The sequence below is a fragment of the Talpa europaea genome (assembly GCF_964194135.1).
Source record: "Talpa europaea genome assembly, chromosome: 15".
Lineage (NCBI taxonomy): Eukaryota > Metazoa > Chordata > Mammalia > Eulipotyphla > Talpidae > Talpa > Talpa europaea.
Window position 1 is genome coordinate 14,808,662 of NC_140083.1, and position 22,757 is coordinate 14,831,418.

Genomic DNA, 22,757 nt, shown 5'->3' on the forward strand with positions numbered 1-22,757 from the left:
AGGCAGGGCAAAGGATACTAAGGAACAAAGAGCACCTGCCTTCCAGCTGAGCAAGGCATCCTTTAGCACCCCTGAATTTTCCCTGCACATCTTTTGCTGACATCTCGTCGGCCACACCTAGAGTGGAGGTTGGAAAACGCAGCTGTAGTTGGTTTTAGCTGAACACATGGCAGCGCCCACCAACACAGGAGTTTTCAGCAAGGAAAAGGGAGTGGTGGGTATTGGGATGGCTCCGAGCAGTGTCTGGGACACCTGGTGAGGGAGAGGCCTAGGTCAGCCAGCAGAGCAAGCAGGAAGGACCCCCACCACGCGAACATGCCCGCCAAGCGTCTGTGTTGCCCAGCCTCGCTCCGCAGACAGCAGGGCCGCGCCAGGAGGGGGCGCGCTGCCTGAGCAGACCTCATGGTGCAGAGGACAAACAAGGGCGTGGTGGGCAGCCATGGTGAAGGCTGAGCACCCTGGATTTCAGCCTCCACCACACGCTCGGCTCACCTGGGCAAATTTAAAACACCCCCGTGCTTGGGACCAATCCCTTGAGATTCTCGTTGGTCTGGATTCCGGGCAGTTAAGGTCCCAGGTCATTCCAGGCACAGCACAAACTTCGCTCCTGGATGGATGAAGCCCACTGGGTCCTGAGAGGCTGGGCCGTCCGCACAGCTCCCACACAAGGCTCCCTGGGAAGCGGGTCCTGGAGAAGACTGAAGAGTTGGCTGCAGGTCACACAGCTGGAACGGGGAAGCGCAGCTGGGATTTGAACTTCGTTCTACATGATGGCGAAAGCCACAGTTCTGCACAAGCCCAGCAGGCCCAGCAGCGAGCCCAAGGCCTTTCATTCTCACGCCCAAGCCTCCACCACTCGAGGGTGATGCACAGCCCAAGAATAAGGCTTGGGACGTTTGGGGAAAATCAGATGATAGCTCTCCAGCTGAGCGGAACTGTCTCCATGGCAGCCAGGAGGACAGATCTGCCTGTGATGGGGCAGGATGCCCAGGAGCAGGCAAGTTCCACGGGCAGAAGCCGCAGGCTCCCAACGTGTAAGCCAAGGAAACACAGGCAGCACAGGAATGGGGATTTGTAACTGAGACAAAAGATCACTCTGCCCCTTGTTGAAACCTGTGTCGGGTGTTTACCTTAGTTTTTCAGACTCACAAAACTGCAGTTAGGTGTTGTGACCCCTATTTGTCAAATGAGGAAACTGAGGCCCACAGAGGTTGCACCTTTTCACGTGGAAGGAAAGGGAGAAAGGACGTCGGCAGAAGACAAGTGAAATCAAGTCGGCAGAAGACAGCACAGGATCCACGCCCCACAGCCCTGCTGCACACTTGCAGTGACCCCTGTAGAGTTTCAAAGTAGGAACAGCGTTTTGCGGGGGCAGGAAGCTGCCACCTTCCCTGATCAATGCTTGAATTATCAGAGAATTGAGGCCAGGCTGGCCAATGGCCAAGTGCTGGCAAACTCAAAATGCCCCTCCGTCTCTGCAGTCTGTTGGGCCCCTGCTGCGCTTTCCAGAGCAACCCCTGCAGGCATGGAGGTGGATTCATCAGAACCCCAAAAGTAGAAGCTCCACAGGAACAGGGGCCACCAGTGACATCTCGGGCTCAGGTCCTGGATGAGTTCTGATGCGTGAAGGGAAAGAGGGAAATGAATAATGAATGAAACGATGTTCCCGGATCCAGCCCAGGGGCTCTGTGAGGGAGACAGTGGGGGGACAGAAATCCTAGCTCTAGCTTGGCTGCCAGGCCCTGGGGGTTTCATCTCTCCGCATCTGTTTTCACATCTAGAAGACAGATAATCTTGCAAACTTGTTGTGAGACTTCAGTTAAATAAGTCCTTTTTTTAAAGATTTATTTATTTATTTATACAAGAACTGGGGTACAGGCCAGATGCGCGGGAGGGTGAGAGGATTCACCGGAGACAGAGCAGGGAACAGAACAGGCAGACTGATGAAATACACTGCTGAGGGGAGCAGCGGGTGAGACAGGAGAGGTCTGCCCCGCCATGGGGGATTCTCGCCGGCTGGCCGGCCGCCATCAAACCTGCGCTGCAGAGGCCACGGACAGCCTCACAGTGCTGTGCTCAACCGCCTGTGCCACCAGGGAGGCCCTAAATAAGTCCTTAAAAAACAAAAAAGTAGCTTCCTCTTCCTCCTAGAAAGGGTTCATGGTATTTCAGAAAGTTACTTGACAAAGCAGGGCAAACAGACCCAAGATGAAGGGTTTAAAATTGCTGCTAAACATGGATGGAGCTGGAAGGGATTGTGCTCAGAGAAATAAGTCAGAAGGAAAAAGAAAAATACTGGATGGTTTCACTTCTAGGAGGACTATAGGGGATCGAGGGGGAAAAAAATAACAACAAACAACAAAGACAACAACAACAACAACAAAAACACATGAATCTTCAAACAGAACGAAAATATCCAGACAACTGCATCAGAGACATTCTGCAGGGGGAGGGAAAGGGATCAAACCGAGGGCAGGAAGAGCACAAGGGATTGTGGAGATGGTGCAGGGGTGAGTTGGTGGTGGGAATTCTATGGGGACTACACCTAAGAAAAGAAAGCAAACATTGTAAGAAAAAAAATACAATAAAAAAAATAGAGGGGCCTCCCTGGTGACGCAAGAGGTTAAGATGCAACCTCTGAAGCTAACTAACCACAGCCACTGCAGCACAGGTTCCATCCCCTGGCAGGGAGCAACCCACATGGTGCGGCAGACCTCTCCTGTCTTGCCTGCTGCTCCCCTCAGCAGTGTATTTCAGTCAGTCTGGCTATTCTGTTCCCCACTCTGTCTCTGGGGAGTCCTCTCACCCCCTGCACCTCTGGCCTGTACCCCAGTTCTTCTATGCATAAACAAATAAATTTAAAAAAAAATAGAGTCGCTGCTAATTGAAGATGAGTCGGAAATGCCAAGTAGAGACACTCACCTTGTGGCTCCGTAGGCCTGGGTCTTTCTACAAAAAAATCACATTTGGACTCTAGCCCTGGCTCGTCCGTGGCTACTTCGTGGATTTCGTTTCCCTCGGTGAGCGGGGGCAGCCTGGTGTGCCGCATCCACTCAACGTACTGTAATGAGCACGTGAGGGCTGGGTATTGGCCAGAAAGGGGAGGAAACATCTCACATCAGCTTCTCAGGAGCGCCAGGCCCAAACTGGGGCCTGGAATGCTCCCTTCGATGCTACCCTGACGATGGGAACTCACACGGCAGACTCTGGCTGGTTGTGATAGGCCGCACGCCAGTTCCGAGGGTCTGGCCTCACACAGGAATCTACAATGAGCCTCAGCGACTCCTTTTTCCTAATTGAAATGACAATTTCTCATGTTCTGGTCTTCGCGTCGTTGGACTCAGGAGCGAGTCGCTGTTGACGCCAACCGACTTCACAGGCCTCAACTCTGATGTGTCTCGGGCTCAGTTCAAATTCTTCTGCCCCTGCCCTGTGACTACCCATGATGACACAGCACTTCTTCTGTGGTTACATTCACAGCCCAATAGCAGCTGACTTTCTAATTCAGGCATTTTAATAACTGTCTATTAGTCTTCCGGAGAGGGGTCTAGGCAAGGAATGCTACCCAAGCGCCCGTCTTCAGGGGGCTGAAGCAGAGAGCGCGGTCAGAAACTTGCCAGGCAAAGGATGATGGGACCCAAATAGCACCAAGGAATGTTCATCAAGCACTTTCTCGTTCTAACCACTGGGATATTACTTCGTTATTTTACTAATCCTCACAATCACCCTGTAGAAGAAAAACCTAATGCGCTTGTTACAGCGAAAACAATCGATGTTTTCTTATCTATTGTCCTCATTCTCCCCGTAACAACTAAAACGTATTTTATTGCCTGTTGTTGAAAATAGTGCTTGGCACACAGTAATTTCAAGGCATATAGGATACATAAGCGGCTGGCTAACCAACACAGGAGTTTGTCCAAGGTCACATTGAGTTAAGGAGCCCACACCCAATGCATTCACTGTCCTTACCACATTGAATTGCAATATGTAGTCTCTGCTGGTCTTTCTCCTGTGCTGGCCGCTCATCTCACTAGCCTCAGACTGCCCTGGACTCAGCCTCCAACCTCCTGTCTTGTCTACCTACACCTATTTTATTGCTGATCTCTCTGGCCCTCTGGTTTCAAATACCATCAATTCACATAGGTGACTCTGGGAATTATAGCTCCATCATAGATTTTTCCATCAACTCCAGAGGCTTTTTATGCAACCACCTAACTCAACATCCTCACTAGGATGCCTAACAGCCATCTCAAACTTACAATATGACCAAAAACCTCCTTCCTCTCAGTTAATGGCAACTCCCAGCTGCTCAATACAAGAGGCAAACCTTGGTCTCAGTCGACTCTCATCATTTTAATCGAACCCTTCAGGAAACCTTACTCATGCTTCGAAATATACCCAGAATCCAATAGTCACAGCCTCTGCTGCTGTCACCCTGGTCTTGTCTCACTTCATCTTGGGAAAAATTCTCTATTGGAGTCTCTGCTTCTACCTTTGCCTGTCCCCGATGGAGGACAAGAATAGAAAAACTGGAATGGAGGCCTCACAAGACTAAAACCTGATTCACACAGGGAGGTGGGGGCGGAGGGGAGTAACAGGACCATTAACCCAGCTGTAGAGCGTGACCCTCAGGCACCAGTGCCTTATCACAAGGCATGAGACCCCAGCAGGATCAGATGCCACAGGGAGTGGAGCACAGGCCTGAGGGTGAAGATATGGAGATTGGGCCCACCCTGGAATCCCGGATCCCTAGTTATCCCAAATCAGCAGCAAACAGGCCACTCCACGAAGGAGTGACCCCTCCCAAACAGAAGGGGACTATATATCAGGGCAGTCTCTGCACAGGCTTGGCGCAGCACTCCCACTGCCCACCTGTGACTGTGCAGGTGCTTCTTTTCACCAACTCTCTCCCTCTGCAGGGCAGCAGCTTCCTGCCTGCAGTGACCTGTCAAGGCCTCCTGCAACCATGCAGGCCTCTCTTAGCAAAACCTGTTCCTTTTCTTTTCCCTAATAAACCTGCTCTTTAAATATAACTAATGTCTCTGCCTCTTGGAGAAACTCGCCTGGGGAACTCACCGCGTGCCGCTGAAACGGGAGCTCTGGTGAAACCTTTCCCAGAGTGACCCCAAGGACCCGCAACTCCACAAAACTCCATCATCCCACCCACCCCCACCATTTTCAATTGACAGTCACTTGGTTCCCACTGCAAGAGTGAGCAAGTTTAAGCTCAAATCAGATTGTTTCACAGCCCAAATTACTCCAGTGGCTCCTATCTCAGAGTAAAAGTTCTTACGGTCTTCAAGGGCCTCCAGTGTGCCGGTGTCTCCGATCACACTCCCCTCACTTGGGCTTCTCAGCCACACCAGCCCCTGGCCAGCACAGGAATGTCCCTCCTTCAAGTCTCTGCACCTGCTGGACTCTAGCCTGGAAATGCTCTGTCAATATCTGCTGTGTGGCTCGTTCCCCTGCTTTCAGATCTGTGCCCGTGTGCCACCAGGGAGGCCCTCAAGTGTCTCCTTTTCAACCAGCAGCAGCATTTAACACTGTAACCCCTTCCCCTGTACACACACAAGCCAACTCATACTGGGAGATTTTACTGACATTTTCTCTGCCTCTCCTTAGCCCACAACTGAGGCTGGCAAGGACTTTGTTTTGCTCAATGCTGCTCCCAACACCTTGAACAATGTCAAGCTAGGTTAGATCTCCACAAGTATCTACTGAATGAATGAAAAAAGTGAGTAGAGAAGTGACTCTTCTCCATGCAGCCACACTGGGCAGCAATCAGCCAAGGCAGAACATTCTGATGCAATCTGCACATAACTGATAAAGCAGCGATAGAAAGGGTGATTGATGGGCTTTAGTTTGAAGAATCACATTTGTTTTCTCATCGAGAGATAAAGGACAAACAAGGAAGCTGAAACAACCCAAAAATGCTTCTCAGAAATATTTTAGGAATTTTATTTTCATAAAATTTTTAAAATTCATGTCTTTAAAATGAATACTAACATCAAAAAATCCTATAAATTGTATCATAAATATGAAACCCATCATTTCAAAACACAAGACACACACGAAGTAAAAAAAAAACTTTATGTATACAAAAAGCAATTTAATTTCCAATACAGAAAAAAAAAATTAGCAGAGAAGAAAAATGTTGGTCTGCAAACACAGAACAAGAGCCACAGACCATGCACCTCCATCACACTAGGCGTCTCTTCTTTCCTCGCGTTACCTCGTCTGTCTTTCCTAGTTTTCTTTTTAATTAACTTTTAAGACAGGGGCCAGTCAAGGTTTTGAAGAAGCTGACATTTGTTGTTATATTTTAACAGCCAAGTGACTTTTAATTCCAAAGTTAATACTTTATATTCTGAGCTAGAGATGATATGAGCTTTTAACCATTGTATGCAATCAATTTATGATTTAAATACTCTAAGTAGTAAATATATACAGAAACGTCTTTTCATAAAATTAAGATTTTCACATCATGTTTGCTTAAATGACGGTAAGTCTGTAAACTAGTTCTTCAACCCACCATTAAAAAACGAAAAACGACCTCTTCAACAATGTAGAAGATTTTGTTCACTCTAATTAAGGTCCCCTCAAATGCTAAGTAGGAACAGCTAATCTAAAATACACCTGGGAGGGCCAGTTTCCCGCACCCATCCCTCCGCTCCTAACATGCACCGCCAACAGCAGAAACTGGCTCACTGCTCATCTACTGTTAACACCACTACCAACTGATTTAGTTCTTGTTGCAGAAACAAAAACTTTTGTAAAATTTAAAATATAGACCACATCTATTACTAAATTTATCACCATTTCCCTGAATATATTTCAAGGAAACCATTTAGATTTAAATTTCAATTAAAGTTCCTAATCAGGAGGTCAAAAAAGTTATTAACGCTGATGTGCTATTTCCCTGACAGAACTATCTTTCTTGATTAACCTTCGAGGGAGGAAGGGAGGGGAAAAAAGGAGGAAGAAGAGGAGAAAAGATGGGGGAAGGGGCAAACAGCAAGGTTGCTTGGAAGGTTAAAAATGACATTTTTAGAGTCATGACCAAGTTTCTGGAATCGCATTGAAAAACCACAGAGAATTATCTTGAACTTTACTAAGAGAAAAACACTGTTGACGATGCCATTTATCTAAAAATAATAGGGATTAGAAGAAATTATTTTTCACTATTTTAGATTTCTTAGCAAACTTTTATTGTTAAAATGTATGATTAACCATGATTATATGCGCCTCCCCAATTATTCTGATTTTCCAACATTAAACTGGTGAGCAACTGCTTAAAAAAAACAAACAAGGACTCAGGAAGGTCAAGTTCAATCAAGTAAGAGGTCTGGTGCGTTTTAAAAAAAAAAAAAGAGCAAGCAGGTCAGCGCTCCACTCGGACACGAGCACCTGGAGCCCAGCACTGGCCCGGGCTGCCGTCGCCAGGAAGGAAAAGGCAGACAATCCTCTTTCCCACACACGTAACTGTGCTTCACAGAAAGAACTTTTAAGATCCAAAATTCACTTATTGAGTGAATTAAAGGAAATGATGCAAAATGTGTGCAGAGTCACAATATTTTTAAAGCAAGTTTAAGGGGTGCAAATAAGCTCCAAGCTCATATTGGAGAGAACCATATCCCCTCGGGGTAAGTGTGGTTCAGAATGCAGGCCATCACAGCTTGAGGCACAGCCTGCATAATGAAAGTATTAAAATACAGTTTCCTTCAAATTAATTATGTCAACCAATTTGAATGCATCAAGAGAGAACTTTACCAACAGTACAACAAGGTACATATTTACATTTTCATTTGCATCTTAAGGACAAACTGTTAACAATAATGATGATTATGAAAAACAAGATTAAAAGGTATGTTCATTTGGGGAAAAGCTACATTAAAATATTATTCATCCAACCACAAACACTTCGTAATGCAATACTGCAAAATAATTCACAGCTTTATAAAGAGTTGAAATACAGTTTCATTAGAATTCTTTTTCAATTCAAAATCAAATGTTCTGCCTATATTAATGCTTAATATTTTACTCTAAAATCTGTAAGATATATAAAATACCCAGATTATCAACAGTCACACATGTTTTGAAGTCGGGGGACACGTGAATTTTCTTAAGGTTGGTTCCGTTTGTGTAGAAGGTCTGCGAGGACTCCCCAGTGACAACATTCCACCACTGTTCAGAGAAAAACAAATTTCTCATTAGACTGGTGATATACCGCGTGGCAATTTATAGCGCCAGCCAAATCCTTTGTCCTACCACATCCCCCCCCAAACAACAGGAGAGAAGTCTGAGGTTTAGTGCTGAAGCCCCCCTCTCAGGCTTCCCTGATGAACCTGGAAAGAGGCTCTCTGCTACCCCACCCTTAGTCCTCGGCAGGCAGGCAGGAGAAATGAGCCTTGCTGAGAGCTGTGAGCACAAGTGACACCAAGTTCACTGTGGCCCTGGCTGGACAGGTCCACCACAGCCAGAAGAACAGCCAGAAGAACAGCCAGAAGAACAGCCAGAAGAACAGCCCTCCCTTCCCTCACAACCCCCCTCTGAAGACAGACTGCTAGGACACCAAGACTAGTCAGAACATGGGCCATGGGATACAATGTTTTCTCTACTGAATCTTTCCTCTCATCAAGAGTGACTCAGTAGCCCATGACCAAGTTTCTTCATAAAATAATCTATCTTTCATTTGCCAAATAAATATTAAACATCTCAAATATATTATGTGTTCTGGCCAAGGCCTTCCCTTCTCCTCGCAATCACTGAATTCGCTAAGATTATGACGATATTTACATAGCTGACCCCTCTACCTCACAGCTGACGTGAGGTAAAAGAGATGATACACATCAACACCTCCTGAAAAACCCTCAAGTTCACCAAGATTCCAAGCATCACAAATACAGCAGTGGGGTTTTTGCATCCATGGCAGTGCCCTGTGTCCTGCACCTGACTGGGTCAGCTATTCATGCTGACGATCAGTAACAGTAACTGGTAAAAGTATTACCTGTGGGCTTCAGTTAACCTCATGATTACATGTTTACTTGAGGTACTAACTTAAAAATTTCCAAAGCTCACAATTTTTCTTTGAAAACTAGAAGGCAATTAAGATTGCAGAGGATACATTCCACCGAGCTGAGAGTGCTCTAGTTTTCAGCTGCTAGGGGCCAGTGGAAGAGGGAGTGAGGTCCTCAGACATCACCTAGTGCAAACACCTCATCTTACAAATAAGGAAACCAGAACAATGAGAGGAAAAAGGCCTTGTTACCCGTCCACCATGACACCGGTAGCAGGTGGCGAGGTGAACAGTTTCTGACCTCCAAATCTAGTGCCCCCACCACCTTCCCTCTAGTAGAATGGGTCACTACTTGGAAACACTACACCTGGGCATGGTTTGAATATGGAAATAAAAAGTGATACTAAATGATAATAGCAGCCAATACAGAGGATGGGGGGGGCAGTGAAATTATTTTCTATGATACTACAATGGTGGGTTGTATCATTTCATATCCATTTCTCAAACTCACAGAATGAACACCAAAAGTGAGCCCTTGTGTAAAAGAAGGAGTCTGGATGATGACGGTGATGATATGCATGAAAGAACATTCATCAGCTGGAACAGTCGTAACTCTGATGGGGATATGGAGAGAGGGAAGGATACATTTGTGGAGGCAGGAAGTATGTGGAAACTGTACTTCCTGCTCAGTTTTGCTGTGAATCTACACCGTGCTAATAACCTGAGTTAGGAAAAAGCCTAGAAGGTAACATTTCTGCAGGGCACACTATGTGTCACTCTGTGTAAGAGCTTTATAGGTATTTATGCCTTTAGCCCTCTCAACCTTCTGCGGTAAATATTGTGCCCATTTTACAGATGAAAACATCAAAGCACAGGGACCAAATAGTCATCATAAAGCCACCGTGTGGCAGAGCCAGACTAATTTCAGGCAGCCAGCCCTGAGCCCCACTCTCCTGCTGCACTTGGCTGCAGCTGACGGCAAATCTGATCATACCTCCATAAATACTATATTCAACTCTGCCTTTCCCTCATAAATATGGATTAATGTGGACTTCTTGTCATTCTAACAGTATCTGCTCTGTGGTATAACACAAGTACAGCTAAATGGTATCATTTATTAACTTATAAATAGGAATAATTTTCAAAGTTAAGAGCTTTTTTAGCTACTGCATAACTACTTTATCTTACTGACATTTAATTTATACAGCTTAGATTCTAAAGTAAACAGTCTCAAAGGCTTATTTTCTTGGACACTAACAGCAGCTGTTCCTCTTTACTTTTAATTTACTCTGCACTTTTGTATGGTCTCATTAACATGCAGGGAAGACACGGGCTGGGCTACATCGTAATCAGCTCACCATGCAAGTAATCAAACCCGAGGGGGAGGCACATGATGGTCACTGAGACATACAGACTGAGCATATAGACTATAGGTTCTTCCACCCTTAAGACCTAACTGCTACACTACAGACATCTATTCTGCTGCTTTATTTCAAGGTTCTCTAAGAACCCTGGAAACCTGGTCATTGATCTTTAACAGCGTCATGTAAGCCAGACTCGGGATTATGTGACTGCCTTCTATGGGACCCAGAGCATCAAAAGACAAGGTCTCTAAGAAGGTTGGTGTCAAAGCTGAGCAGTTGTTTTACAACAGCTAATATAGCTCAAGGCTCCCAGTTTCTAACAATAAGACAGTAGTGTCCCTCCTTTAAGCCTCATCCTAAGAGCAGTTACCTTTACACTGAAAGAAGACAAATGGTGTTCATCTCAGATTCCCCTTAATAACTCAAATTAAAGATGTACCCCCAAAGGTACAGGTAGCACAATCTTTTTTTTTTTATAGAGGCATGTTTTATTTATTTGTTTGTTTGTTTGTTTGTTTTTGTTTATATAAGCACTGGGTACAGTCAGGAGCGCGGGAGGGTGAGAGAATTCACCAGAGCCAGAGCGGGGAGCAGAGCAGGCAGAAGGACCGAAGTACACTGCTGAGGGGAGCAGTGAGCGGCAGGAGAGGTCTGCGCGCCATGTGGGACCCTCCTCCAGTGGCCGGGGAGCAGCCGGGGATCAAACCGGCGCCGGCGCCGCAGAGGCCACAGGCAGCTTCGCAACCCAGCGCTCAATCGCTGCGCCACCGGGGAGGCCCCAGGTAGCACAATCTTTTATAGATAGCATTGTATTTTCAATGCAAACGTGTAGTACATGTCCTCTCATGAAGCTAAAAACTACCCTCTAGTTATCTTTTTATATGCTTTCAACCAAAATAGTTATTAGTGAAGTGAAAAGTAAAGTGAAAACACCCTACTTGCCAGTGACTCTGACCATCTAGGACTTTGTATCGGCCATATAATAGCTGTGGACTGAGTAGATTCCTAACACTGTCATCAAAACATCCAAGAGGAAAGTAGCTTTGCAGATCTCAGCATTATCACAAAATGGAGATAATGGCCACTGCCCTCCACTCTGTGAGTTGTAAGAAGTCCAACTGAGGAAGTGAAAATAGCTTAGAAAATGGAATATAGGCTGTTTTCTTTCACGGTCTTTGAGGAGCTCTTACCTTAAGATAGCCTCCAGCAGAAACAAGCATTTTGTTATCTGGAGAAAAGCGAAGGTCGGTCACCCAGCCTCCATGGGTAGCAGCTGCTCCTTCTACTGAACTCGGAGCACACAAATGAAGAAGCTCACCATTTAGGACATTCCATATCTATGTAAACATGATATGCAATTCATTAACAGGGTTATCCAGAAGTTAAAAAATGTATATATATATAGATATAGATATAGATATATATAAAACCACCTGGAACATATCTGGAAATCTTTCTTAAAACATAAATACTATTTCAGTGATACCTTAGAAAGAAATCTTTTTAGATTGTCTTCTCTCCTGTTCAACTCTTAAAAAGCACTATTAAAAACACATTACTCAGGGCCTCCCCAGTGGCACAGTGGTTGAGCGCTGGGCTGGGAAGCTGCCCGCAGCCTCTGCAGTGCCAGTTCAATCCCTGGCCACTGGCGAGGGTCCCACATGGCGCCCAGACCTCTCCTGCCGAGCCCACTGCTCCCCTCAGCAGTGTACTTCATCAATCTGCCTGCTCTGCTCCCCGCTCTGGCTCTGGTGAATTCTCTTACCCTCCCGCGCTTCTGACTGTACCCAGTGCTTAAATAAATAAATAAATAAATAAATAAATCTTTAAAAAAAAAAAAAACATTACTCAGAGAGAGTATCATTCACTATACTACAAAAAAATAAAGTGACTGATTAAATACTGTGACTCTTCTCACTTAATAAAAAAACTAAGATTATCACCATTTTACAACCCGTAAAAAAATAATTAATCTTGGCAATAGCCACTAAGAACACACACACAAAAAAAACAATTCAAACATGTACTTTCAGATGTAAATAAATGCCGCAGCACTCTATAACAAATAGTAGAGAGAGAGAGAAACATGTTAAGAGACAGTACAGGCTGCACAAGACAAGCAAAATCAGACTGTAGGGGTGTCCACAAGACAAACACAGCCAACCAGAAGGAAAAAGGAGAAAATGGGAGAAGTTTCTTAAGAGACACATCAATCTACTAAGTTCTTACCTTTTTAGAGATACACATTTAAGTATTTACAAATTAAATGCTATGATATCTAGTGACATATCTATCTACATGATGTGACATATCTGTGACAGAGGTGTGACATATGTGATAGATATGTGACATATTTATCTACATGATATCTACTGATTTCCAAAATAACCTGGGAGGGAGAAAATAAACAAAATTGACCATGTACTGATAAATGTTAAAGCTGGGTGATGAATATATCAGAGTCTATATATTCTCTACTTCTGATTATGTCTGAAAATTTCCAGATTTTAGAAAAAATTACAGAAGAAAAAAATAATAGTAAAAACAAAAAGAATAATACAAGAAGCAAGAAATAAATTTAAAAAGGGCTAACAAACTACCTCAAACAACACAAGGAATTCAAGATACAGAACCAATCTAAAGGTCCATCGGTGCATGAATGGATAAAGAAAATGCGGTGTATATACAGGATGAATTTACTATTTGGCCATAAAAAAGAAGGAAATGTTGCCATTTGTGAGAATATGGATGAACTCGGTATTATGCTGAATGAAGTAAGTCAGACAAAGAAAGCCAATGTCATATGACCTCATTTATATGTGGACTCTAAAAAGTTCAAATACACAAACATAACACCAAGCTCACCGGTACAGAGAACAGGCTGGTGGTTGTCAGAGATGAGGGTGAAGGTGGGGGAAATGAGGAAAGGTAGCCAGAAGGTACAAACTCCAGTTATAAAATGAATCAGAGGGATGTAATATACAGTATGGGTCTAGAGTTGATACTGTACTACTTATCTGAAAGTTGCTAAGAGAGCAGATCTATGAAGTTCTCATTACCAGGGAAAAACATGTAGTAAATATGGATGGTGATGGGTGTTAACTGGACTTACTGTGGTCATTTGACAATATATACAAATATTAAATCATTACATCATATATCTAAAACTAAAACTAATGTATTAATATATGTCAGTTATATCTCAGTAAGGAAAAAATTCTAGTCCAGGAGCTACCACTAAGAATGTTGACCAAAAAAAAAAAAAAAAAAAAGTTGACAGATGATATTCAAATACCAAAAGTAAATCCCTGTAAGTTCTAAGTACATCTATGTATATGTGTTTACATTTTCATTCTATAAGGTTCTAAATAAATATATATACAGACATACATATACTCAAATTATTTTACTAGGCTCTTATAAGCAAATCAATCACAAATGACAACATTTCCATTTATTTCCAGGAACATAATATATAAGCAGTAATCTAATTTTTCAAAGAAATGAACATCAGAAATAAGAAGAAACATAGGTATAAATAGCAAAAGAAAACAATCAAAATCATCAATTGCAAATATCTCCCAAGAAAATCCAAGAGAACCAAATGGAAAAAATCATTAGAAAGAATTCCAGATATAAGATAGCTACAGGTAAAAAAAAAAAAAGATAGCTACAGGTATATAAGATATATATATATTCTTATATCTGGTTATCTGGTTGTCATATACATGTGATAGCTATACATGTAACACAGATACAATTCATATATTCTATCTAATGTGTGCATACATATGTGTGTGCATGTATGTGTCTGTGTGTGTGTACCTGCATTCTGAATAATCAAATGGAAAACCAAAAAATTTTAAGAGCAATATTTTCCTTCAGGGGCTTCTGAAAAACAAAACACTGCCCCACAAACAGTAAAGTAACCCTTTCATCCAAAGATGAGAACTCAGAACAAAATGAATGTTCCTACCACAGCCCGCCTCGCTGACAAGGCATTTATGAGAATGGAATAGAAAAAGATGGTTACTCAGTGCTCATGAACAAGAACCTTAATTTTCCTGGAAAGCCTATCTGATAATGCCTCTATTCTTGGAAACCATTCTTCTTCACGATACACCTATTCCTTTAAAATCCTCCTTTGTGAAAAAAAAAATAATAATAATAATAATAATAAAAACAATACTCTCAAGTACAAGGGTTACCAAAAAGCAGCCATCCTCAATGCCCAGGCATTTTCCATCAACTGTCCAAACCTTCCAACAGAACCACAGGCAGACAGTCCCACAAGGACTGCAATGGGCCACACTGTAAATGTTGACTCTACTGGGTATAGTGCTATAGATATCTTTTTCTCTCAGTGCTGAAAACAGCAGAATATGCAATTCATCTATAATCTAGATAACAAAATTATTTCCCTCAAAATTCTGCCACTAAAATCAACCTTGGTTCCAGTCCAAGAATTGAGATGAATCACTCTCAAGCTAATAGCAGAAAGCCAACTGCAAATAACGAGGGCATCTGCCTCCTTACATATATAAGAAACGCTTCCCTCTAACTCTAAAATGGTTCCTTCTCTGCAGTGGAGTGCAACTGTGAACACAAGCAGCAAAACAAAGAAACCCTCCAACCAGGACCCCAGACCTATGCATCCCTGTCACAATAACAAAAGCCCCCATGAGGGGCAGAGCGCCAGCCCCAGTTAGGTGAAGGCAGGGCTCTCACATCAGCTACACCCTACCCTGATTTCTCCATTGTCGTCTCCGGTCGCCAGCAGGGTGCTGTCCGCAGAGAAGACAGAGCAGCGCACACAGCCTTTGTGGTCCGTCAATTCATGAAGAAGGGAAAAGGGTTCAAACTTCCAAATCTGAAAGGCAATGAAGACTGTTTAGGAATAGTTACTACACTTGAAATAAGCATCTGCAAATCCTGCTTCAGAATTACCAGAAATTCAATCACATGGCCAGTTCAACATTTAATAGCTCATAAACTTTCATGAGAAGACCAAGTTCCAACTTTCAACCACATTCATTTTTCTGAGTGATTTTAAAAAAGTAGGTTTTGTAAAGTCAAAGTTAACAGCATGTACAAAAGAATGGAAGGAGAAGCCACCTGGCACAGATGCAACAGTCCAGCAGGAAAGGGTGGTGCTAGACGAAGGTGTTTGCCTTTAAACTGTCAGGTAAAAGAAGTGTTTCAGGAGGGGACTAGGGCAACAACAGGGAAGAAAAACGGGAGGAGGTGCAGACACTGGCAGGTCCACCAGTGAAGAAAAAGGGAGAGACTGGCCTTAGGGATGGGGACAAGGAGGCAAAAAGGGGACCCAAGACACACTGAGCAGTCATCAACAGGGCATGAAAGACAGGATAGCAAGGCCTGTAGTTTGGAAAGATGAACAGATAATGATGCCACCAATATCGTCAGAGAAAAAAGAAGAAAGTGGGGTATTCAGTGTCCCCCAACCAAGAAGTATCATTTTACTGGAATGTGATTTTTGGAAGTGTCAACTGATACCAATTACATAAAAATTTACTGTGGGTATGCAATTAAATGTAAATCTCTTTCAATTTTTTCCTTCCTGCCTACAATACAGTACAGATTACAACTGATTAGTAATAGACAAAGCAACCAGTAAGGGAGAAATAAAATTCCTCAATGTAATTTATTTACTGTACCTGACAACAACTAAACGCCAGCAGACAGCTTCCAAACACTCACAAAATATGAGACAGATAAGTAGACAGAAACTGCATTATTCTGTTTTATACATTATCTGGACTCATGACGTGCAAGGAATGCCAAAGTGTGACTCATGCACATTTCAAATGACCCACCGACCTTTGCCGTCTTGTCAGTGGAGGTAGATGAAAATTTGGTAACATCGGGAGAAATATCACAAGAAAGTACTGTATCCTGGTGACAGGGAAAGTCTTTTTCTATTCTTCCAGAAATAATATTCCATACCTTCAAAGAAAAATTCAGAAGTTGATCGTTTTAACATTTTGTATGATTGAGCACAATCAGCTAGAAGACAGAGCTATAAAACAGGAGCTTTAGCACGTCGGTTCTTCTGACCTCTGTAAGTACCCTTTAGTGCAAATGCTCATAAACACACAGCAGAGGTAGGTGACTGCAGTTAACAGAAAACAGGTATGAGAAAATAGAAATTTTAACAATTCAGGTAGTAACTTAACATCCATCTGCTTTGGCCTTCATGAAACAATCAGTGCAGTATTAGAATCCTTTTTATGAAAGAAGCCAGTACTTCAAATTACCTTCACTGTTCCATCAAATGACCAAGAAAGCAGGCTTGAATTTTTCAGGAGCCTAAAGTCTTTCACTGCTTCCTGATGGGCTTGCAGAAAGATATAGTCCTCTGATTGCCAATTCCATACCTGAGTTTCAAAGAAATAAGTCTGTTACAACCCCTACAATAGCCCACTGGAGGGGTGGGGGAGTGTGCGGTCACTTATCTTAAGTGTTTTACCCTCAATGACACAAAGAAGAGTACCAGGAAAGAACATGGTGTCCCCATTTTACAAACAGAGGAGAGAAAAGCAGGAGTTAATTAATTTGATTAGGGGCAAAATAAAAATACTTTTCCTCCTAAATAAAATTTGTTTTCTTCAGTTGCTTGGAGAGCAGTTAATTATACCAGAAGACAGAGAAGAGCCACAATATGCAAGTGAGCTCACCATCTGATTAAATTTTCGAGACAATTATCCCAATTACATATTCACAGATTTTTAAACCTTACAAGCGAGGCAAGTCTGTAGCTTGTAGCCACTAAAGCCACTGACTCCTGGCAGTTTTAAATTGGGCCATGGAATTTCTAAGCTTCAGAGATCTCAGTTATCCCCAAAGGCCAGCTGGTGAGGGGGCCTCCCTGGTGGCGCAAGGGATTAAGATGCAACCTATGAAGCTATCCACAGCCACTGCAGCACGAGTTCGATTCCCCCGCCAGGGAGCAACCCACATGGTGCAGCAGACCACTCCTGACTCGTCCGCTGCTCCCCTTAGCAGTGTATTTCAGTCAATCCGCCTGTTCTGTTCACCACTCTGTCTCTGGAGAATCCTCTCACCTCCCACAACTCTGGCCTATACCCCAATTCTTGTATGTATAAATAAATAAATCTTAAAAAAAAAAAAATACCAAAGAGGGTAGTCATCTTTTAACACCAGGAATGAAAAGATAAAGAAAAAAATCAGGCACTGCCCCAGTATTCTGGGTCTAGTTTTTGGTAAAGGTTAAACAGCAGAAAAGTCTTTAAGGCTTTTGCTATCAGGATTAGGAAAAACTGTTTTTTAAAAAAAAAAAAAAAAAAAAAAAAAGGACAACTCTACTCCTTCAAGCTCCACAAACAGCAGCCACCCTCTCTACTACCAAGTCTTGACTCTCAGAGCTTGGCATCTCTTAGTCTAGGAATGCTTTTCCCTGAAGAAGGATATCAGGGTATCCTTATCTAGAGAGTAACAAAAAAATCAAGTACTAACACTATAAACAAGTAACATGAGAGCATGAAGATAAATATCAAAAGAAACACCTAAAAGCTAAAAGTGGTTTTTCTGTAGAAAGAAACTGGGAGGCCTATTTCATACTAAGCCTGGTAATATTATTTGTACACTTAGGTACAAATAAATTTTAAAAGAACATGTAGTACAGGCCTAAAGTTTCTATAGCCACAATCCTTCATTAGGGTAGAGGATTTCATCCTGCTATTACACACCTTATTCTTAAAAGCAAAGAATTAAATTATTTTAATCAGATTTTACCATTGTAAAAAAAAAAGCACATAAATATGGCAAAAAAGCACCTATTAATACAAAGCCCCGAATCAGGCAGAAGAGTTCAAATTATCCTTGATTTTCTAAATAAACAACCTTCCAGTAGATGGTTTTAAGTCAAACTGCCTGCCTCATCCACAGAAAAATATTAAACATGAATAGGTTTCCCCTAAGCCTAAATGAGAGATCTGAATGTATGTACAAAGTAGTATGATCTTTAAAAAATGCTTAAAATGGGGCCTCCCCAGTGGCGCAGTGGTTGGGCGCTGGGTCGCGAAGCTGCCCGCAGCCTCTGCAACGCCGGTTCAATCCCTACCTGTTCCCCGGCCACCTGTGGAGGGTTCCACATGGTGCGCTAGACCTTTCCTGCCGCCCACTGCTCCCCTCAGCAGTGTACTTCATCAGTCTGCCTGTTCTGTTCCCCGCTTTGGCTCTGGTGAATTCTCTCACCCTCCCGTGCTTCTGACTGTACTCAGTGCTTGTATAAATAAATAAATAAATCTTTTATTAAAAAAAAAAAAAGGGCAACAGGAACCAGCCCAAAATAGTTTTAAAAAAAAAAGCTTAAAATGCATACCAGATTCAAGCCATAATCAGTGTTCCTTTGCTAGAGTCAACATTACATCTGTTAGGAGTTCATCCCCCTCACCTGAATTACAGGATCATCCGCGCTGGAAATAAGAGTCTTCCCATCAGCCGTGAACTGCATGTGCCGTACGGTGCTCTTATGCCCAATTCTGGATGGAAAGGTTCTGTTGTTTAGGGGCTCTAAAATCTTCAAAGCAGAAAATTAATACAAAGACATTCAGCAACAGCTAAGCATTATTAGACCTTAAAGATATTAAATTGAAATAAGACTACAGAAGTGTATGGTCTCTCCACCTCATAGTGCTTGCAGTTTAAATGAAGACACATATGAATGGCACACACATACACATAACACACCAAAAAATACAACACTCACTGAATCACCAGATGGCAGCAGGAACCAGTGGTCCTCTGGGTGCTCAGCTACCAGTGCATTAAACGAGTGGCAGTCTAGGCTCAGCCTCCAAAAGGAAAATGACATTTAAGATGGTTGAGGAAGAAAAAAGTCCTAGATGACAGACAGGCCAACTCTTCAGAGACAAGGAAAGACAAGGATGATGTGGGAGACAGGACATGAGAAAGAAGGGCTTGGGGGAGGGAGGCAGGGGGAGCCGAAGCATGAAAAGATGTAAGAGAGCTTACAACTAATATGCCTAGTGCAGAGATTAAGAAAGAGGTAAGAAAACTCAAAAAATAACAACCATGCCTGAATGTCACATTCCTAAAGGGGCGGGCAGTACAGCATAGCAGATGAGCACAGAGGCCTAGGTTTGGATTCGAGCTTTGCCACTTATTTTATGAAAGATATGGAAAGAGGGAGTTTAGATATCTGTAAAACAGTAGTAATGATAGCAAGCATACAGAATGTTACAACAAATCAGTGAGAAGTCTGGTATAGTAAACAACTAATAAATGGTAGTTATTATTACTTGAAGAAACTAGGCTGAATCATATGAAATTACAATTTCACAGGCCACAAACAATCAAATATTGGTAACTTCATGTGACTTATATATATTATTTGTATTATTTGATAACCCTGAGGGAAATAAGAGAAATAAGTCTGAGAAACAATGGTAAGGCAGTCTGAAGATCATACATGCACCAGGATTGTAAGATTCCTTCCAGTCCGATGGAAGAATGACAAGCATATCATAGAAAGATTTATTTAGCATATAAGTCTACAATGACAGACATATAATGAATCCTAAATAAATAGCCATGTGGCACAGAATGACTCTGAAGATGAGAACTGAATACCTTAATGGCTCCTTCTTCATCTCCAAATGCAATGTACTGCAGATGGGGGCTTAAGCAGCAGCAACTAACTTGAGCTTCAGTTAGATCATCAGTCTGACCTGTTTTTCCATTAATGAGCTAATGAAAAACAAGGCACAATCAGTTATTAACCTGTAAGAGCAGTTTCGGTTCTTTAGCACAGAAATTTCAATTGAAAAAATAAAACAGAAAATAACCAACAAGAGCTCCCAGGGGCGCAACAAAGCCCCATCCGAGTCTCAGAGCCACATTTAGCACCTCACGCTTTCTTTTCATTTCACTTCTGTGGCTCAAATACATTTTCATAAAATAAAACAAGCTTTAAAAGGTTTCAAAAGCAGCTGCTGTGCCTACCACCTGAGACACATCGGTATGATCTGCAATCCCACAGCTAGCTCCACACCCTGCTTTCCACTTCTTCCCAAAGCCCATTATAATAGGGCTATCATTTGCTAAAATACTTTTTTCTGATGTTTTTCACAGGGGGGAGTGGTGACACAGAAATGAGACAGACATTAATGGTTTTATATTCTCTAATTCACTTTAAAAACAATGGAAGTTAAGAGTCTTTTCCCATTTCTTTTGCGAGGGAAGGGGTATTGGAGAAGTATCCATGGCCAAATGTGGATGGATTTGCAATATTTAAACAAAGATCACCAAGTTTCATAATCTGTAGCAAAGCTAATGATTATTTTTATAAATCCCACTAATAAAGATGCCTAACATTCAACTAAAACACGTGACCTATGAAAATGTTTCTCGAGTTTAAATTATCAGATACCCCTTGCTTACTATGTCACAACCTAAAAGCCTGGAATTATTTTCAACATGAAATACACAGTCAGACACAAAGATTATAGGGTCAACCAATCATAGGTAGCTGCTTCTTTATCATAGTTTACCCAGCATGTTCTGATCTAGTAGACATTCAAAATGAAAGGCTGAATATCTTCTTTCTCTCAAAAATCATTTCCATAATTTTTAAGTAGTGACTAAAAAAAGTTTTGTTCAGTTAAACTAAACTACTGTCAGTTTAACTATCCTTTATACTCTCCCACAATAGTTGATATGGTATAAAATGATACTTTATAGTCAGATGAGTTGTTCTTTAAGTTTCACAGTTATGACAACTGTTAAAGAAAGGTTGCACACATTTAATAAAGGGGACACAAGCAGGAAGACACTGAATTGGACAAGAAGAAAGCAGTGGATAACACCCCAGTGGAAGAATCATCCTGGTACAAATCAGTTATGAGCAATTCACATTCCTCACCCTGGAAATAAAGGGCATTAAGAGCACCTCATCAACATACTAAAGACAGCAGTAAAACTTGCAAAGTACAAAACCAGTCATTCTTAAAGGTGTCTCACAGTTTGATTCTAAGCCCCACAGCAGACAAGAGAAACTACCACACCAATTTACTAACAGATACCCCATTCCTGAATCTGGATCCCACTTTGGCCCTATAACCAGCTCAGACTTTTGAAGATGAAAAGGACCTAATCCATGAATAAATAAGGCTTAGACAAGTGATATAGTTTACTCACATTACAGAACTAGCTAATGATAAAGCTTGAACTTGAACTAGGGTCTCCTGAGTGAAAGTCACCACTCTTTCCACTGTATCAAGTTGAGCCTTGAAGCTTTAGAACACATTAAGCCGCCCTGCCCTCTGTCTGTCTCAAGCTCTTGTGATCTCTCATACCTTTCGTGGACATGTACCTATTTCTCTCCTCTTCTGTATTCCATTTCTCTCTTCACTTTAGCTCTATGTCACTATCTCATCTCATTCTCTCAAACATGTTCTTGTTCCCTACTTTTCAATAACCCAGTCAAGAAGTATCAAATGCAAAGACAGCATAAGATCACATAATCTCTGCTAAAACCTTTCCCTAGAAGTTAGTAAGACCCTTCTGTAAAATCATCTGGAACAAAGATTAACGCAGGTCTTCATGCTAAAATGACAAACAAACTAGAAGAAAATTGTTGACAGGAGCATTAGCTCTCAGTGTCCCTCCCAACCCAGTGTATTTCAAAGACTCCTCAGGGCAAAGGGGAAGCTTACATAAAAGCCACTTCATCTGTAGCTGCTACTCTTGCTACCTCTCTGTCAGGACTCACTGTCAGTAGCTCAACATGTTGACACCTTCTACAATGTTCCCTACTCAGCTGTTCTGCTTGGGCTGGCCAACCTGAGGGCAGTACCTTACATCTGACCTTTCATGAGGTGTTGCTTTCTCCTGCTGCCTCTACCTAGAATGCTACCTCTACTTCCAGGAGTTTTTCACCGATCCAACACCAACAACAAGTGCTCTGGAATTCCACACAGACATTATTCAGGTCAATACAGTGGTGCAATCCTGCTCTTGGAACACCAGTTCCAAGAAACTGGAAAACTACTTGGGAAACTACTCTGTTACCACCACTCAAATTACCACTCCAGCCACTGGACCTCTGAGGCTCCTTTCCTCTTCATCCAGTCAAAAACATGCCTTCCTCTCGTGTGTTCCACTCTTTGTTGGGGAAGGGAAAGAGTGATCTGAGTAAAGCTGTTTGGATCACAAGTGATAGTTCTTTCAACTTTACCTCATGACCCTTTCCTTCTCAGGGAACATAGTAAGCATTATTATTATTTTTTTCTTTCAATAATTATTTCTTGAACAAATGCGTGAGTAGCTCAATGATGCACAGGTGTATTTCAGTATGTGAAGTCCAGCTCATT

The 22,757-nt window shown here is 42.3% G+C and overlaps 1 protein-coding gene across 4 annotated transcripts in view; it reads right to left on the minus strand.

Annotated features, from left to right (window-relative positions):
- Nucleotides 1-8,037: 8,037 nt before the first annotated feature.
- APAF1 (apoptotic peptidase activating factor 1) overlaps nucleotides 8,038-22,757 on the minus strand; it is a gene marked incomplete at both ends in the record, with an annotated part of 52,034 nt that continues 37,314 nt past the window's right edge. For all 4 annotated transcript variants that reach the window (XM_084255708.1, XM_084255706.1, XM_084255707.1 and 1 more), the window contains 7 exons: nucleotides 8,038-8,184; nucleotides 11,571-11,717; nucleotides 15,125-15,250; nucleotides 16,222-16,347; nucleotides 16,659-16,778; nucleotides 18,818-18,943; nucleotides 20,017-20,133. In XM_084255708.1, coding sequence (XP_084111834.1) covers nucleotides 8,038-8,184; nucleotides 11,571-11,717; nucleotides 15,125-15,250; nucleotides 16,222-16,347; nucleotides 16,659-16,778; nucleotides 18,818-18,943; nucleotides 20,017-20,133 — 909 coding nt within the window. The remainder of the gene's footprint in view (nucleotides 8,185-11,570; nucleotides 11,718-15,124; nucleotides 15,251-16,221; nucleotides 16,348-16,658; nucleotides 16,779-18,817; nucleotides 18,944-20,016; nucleotides 20,134-22,757) is intronic.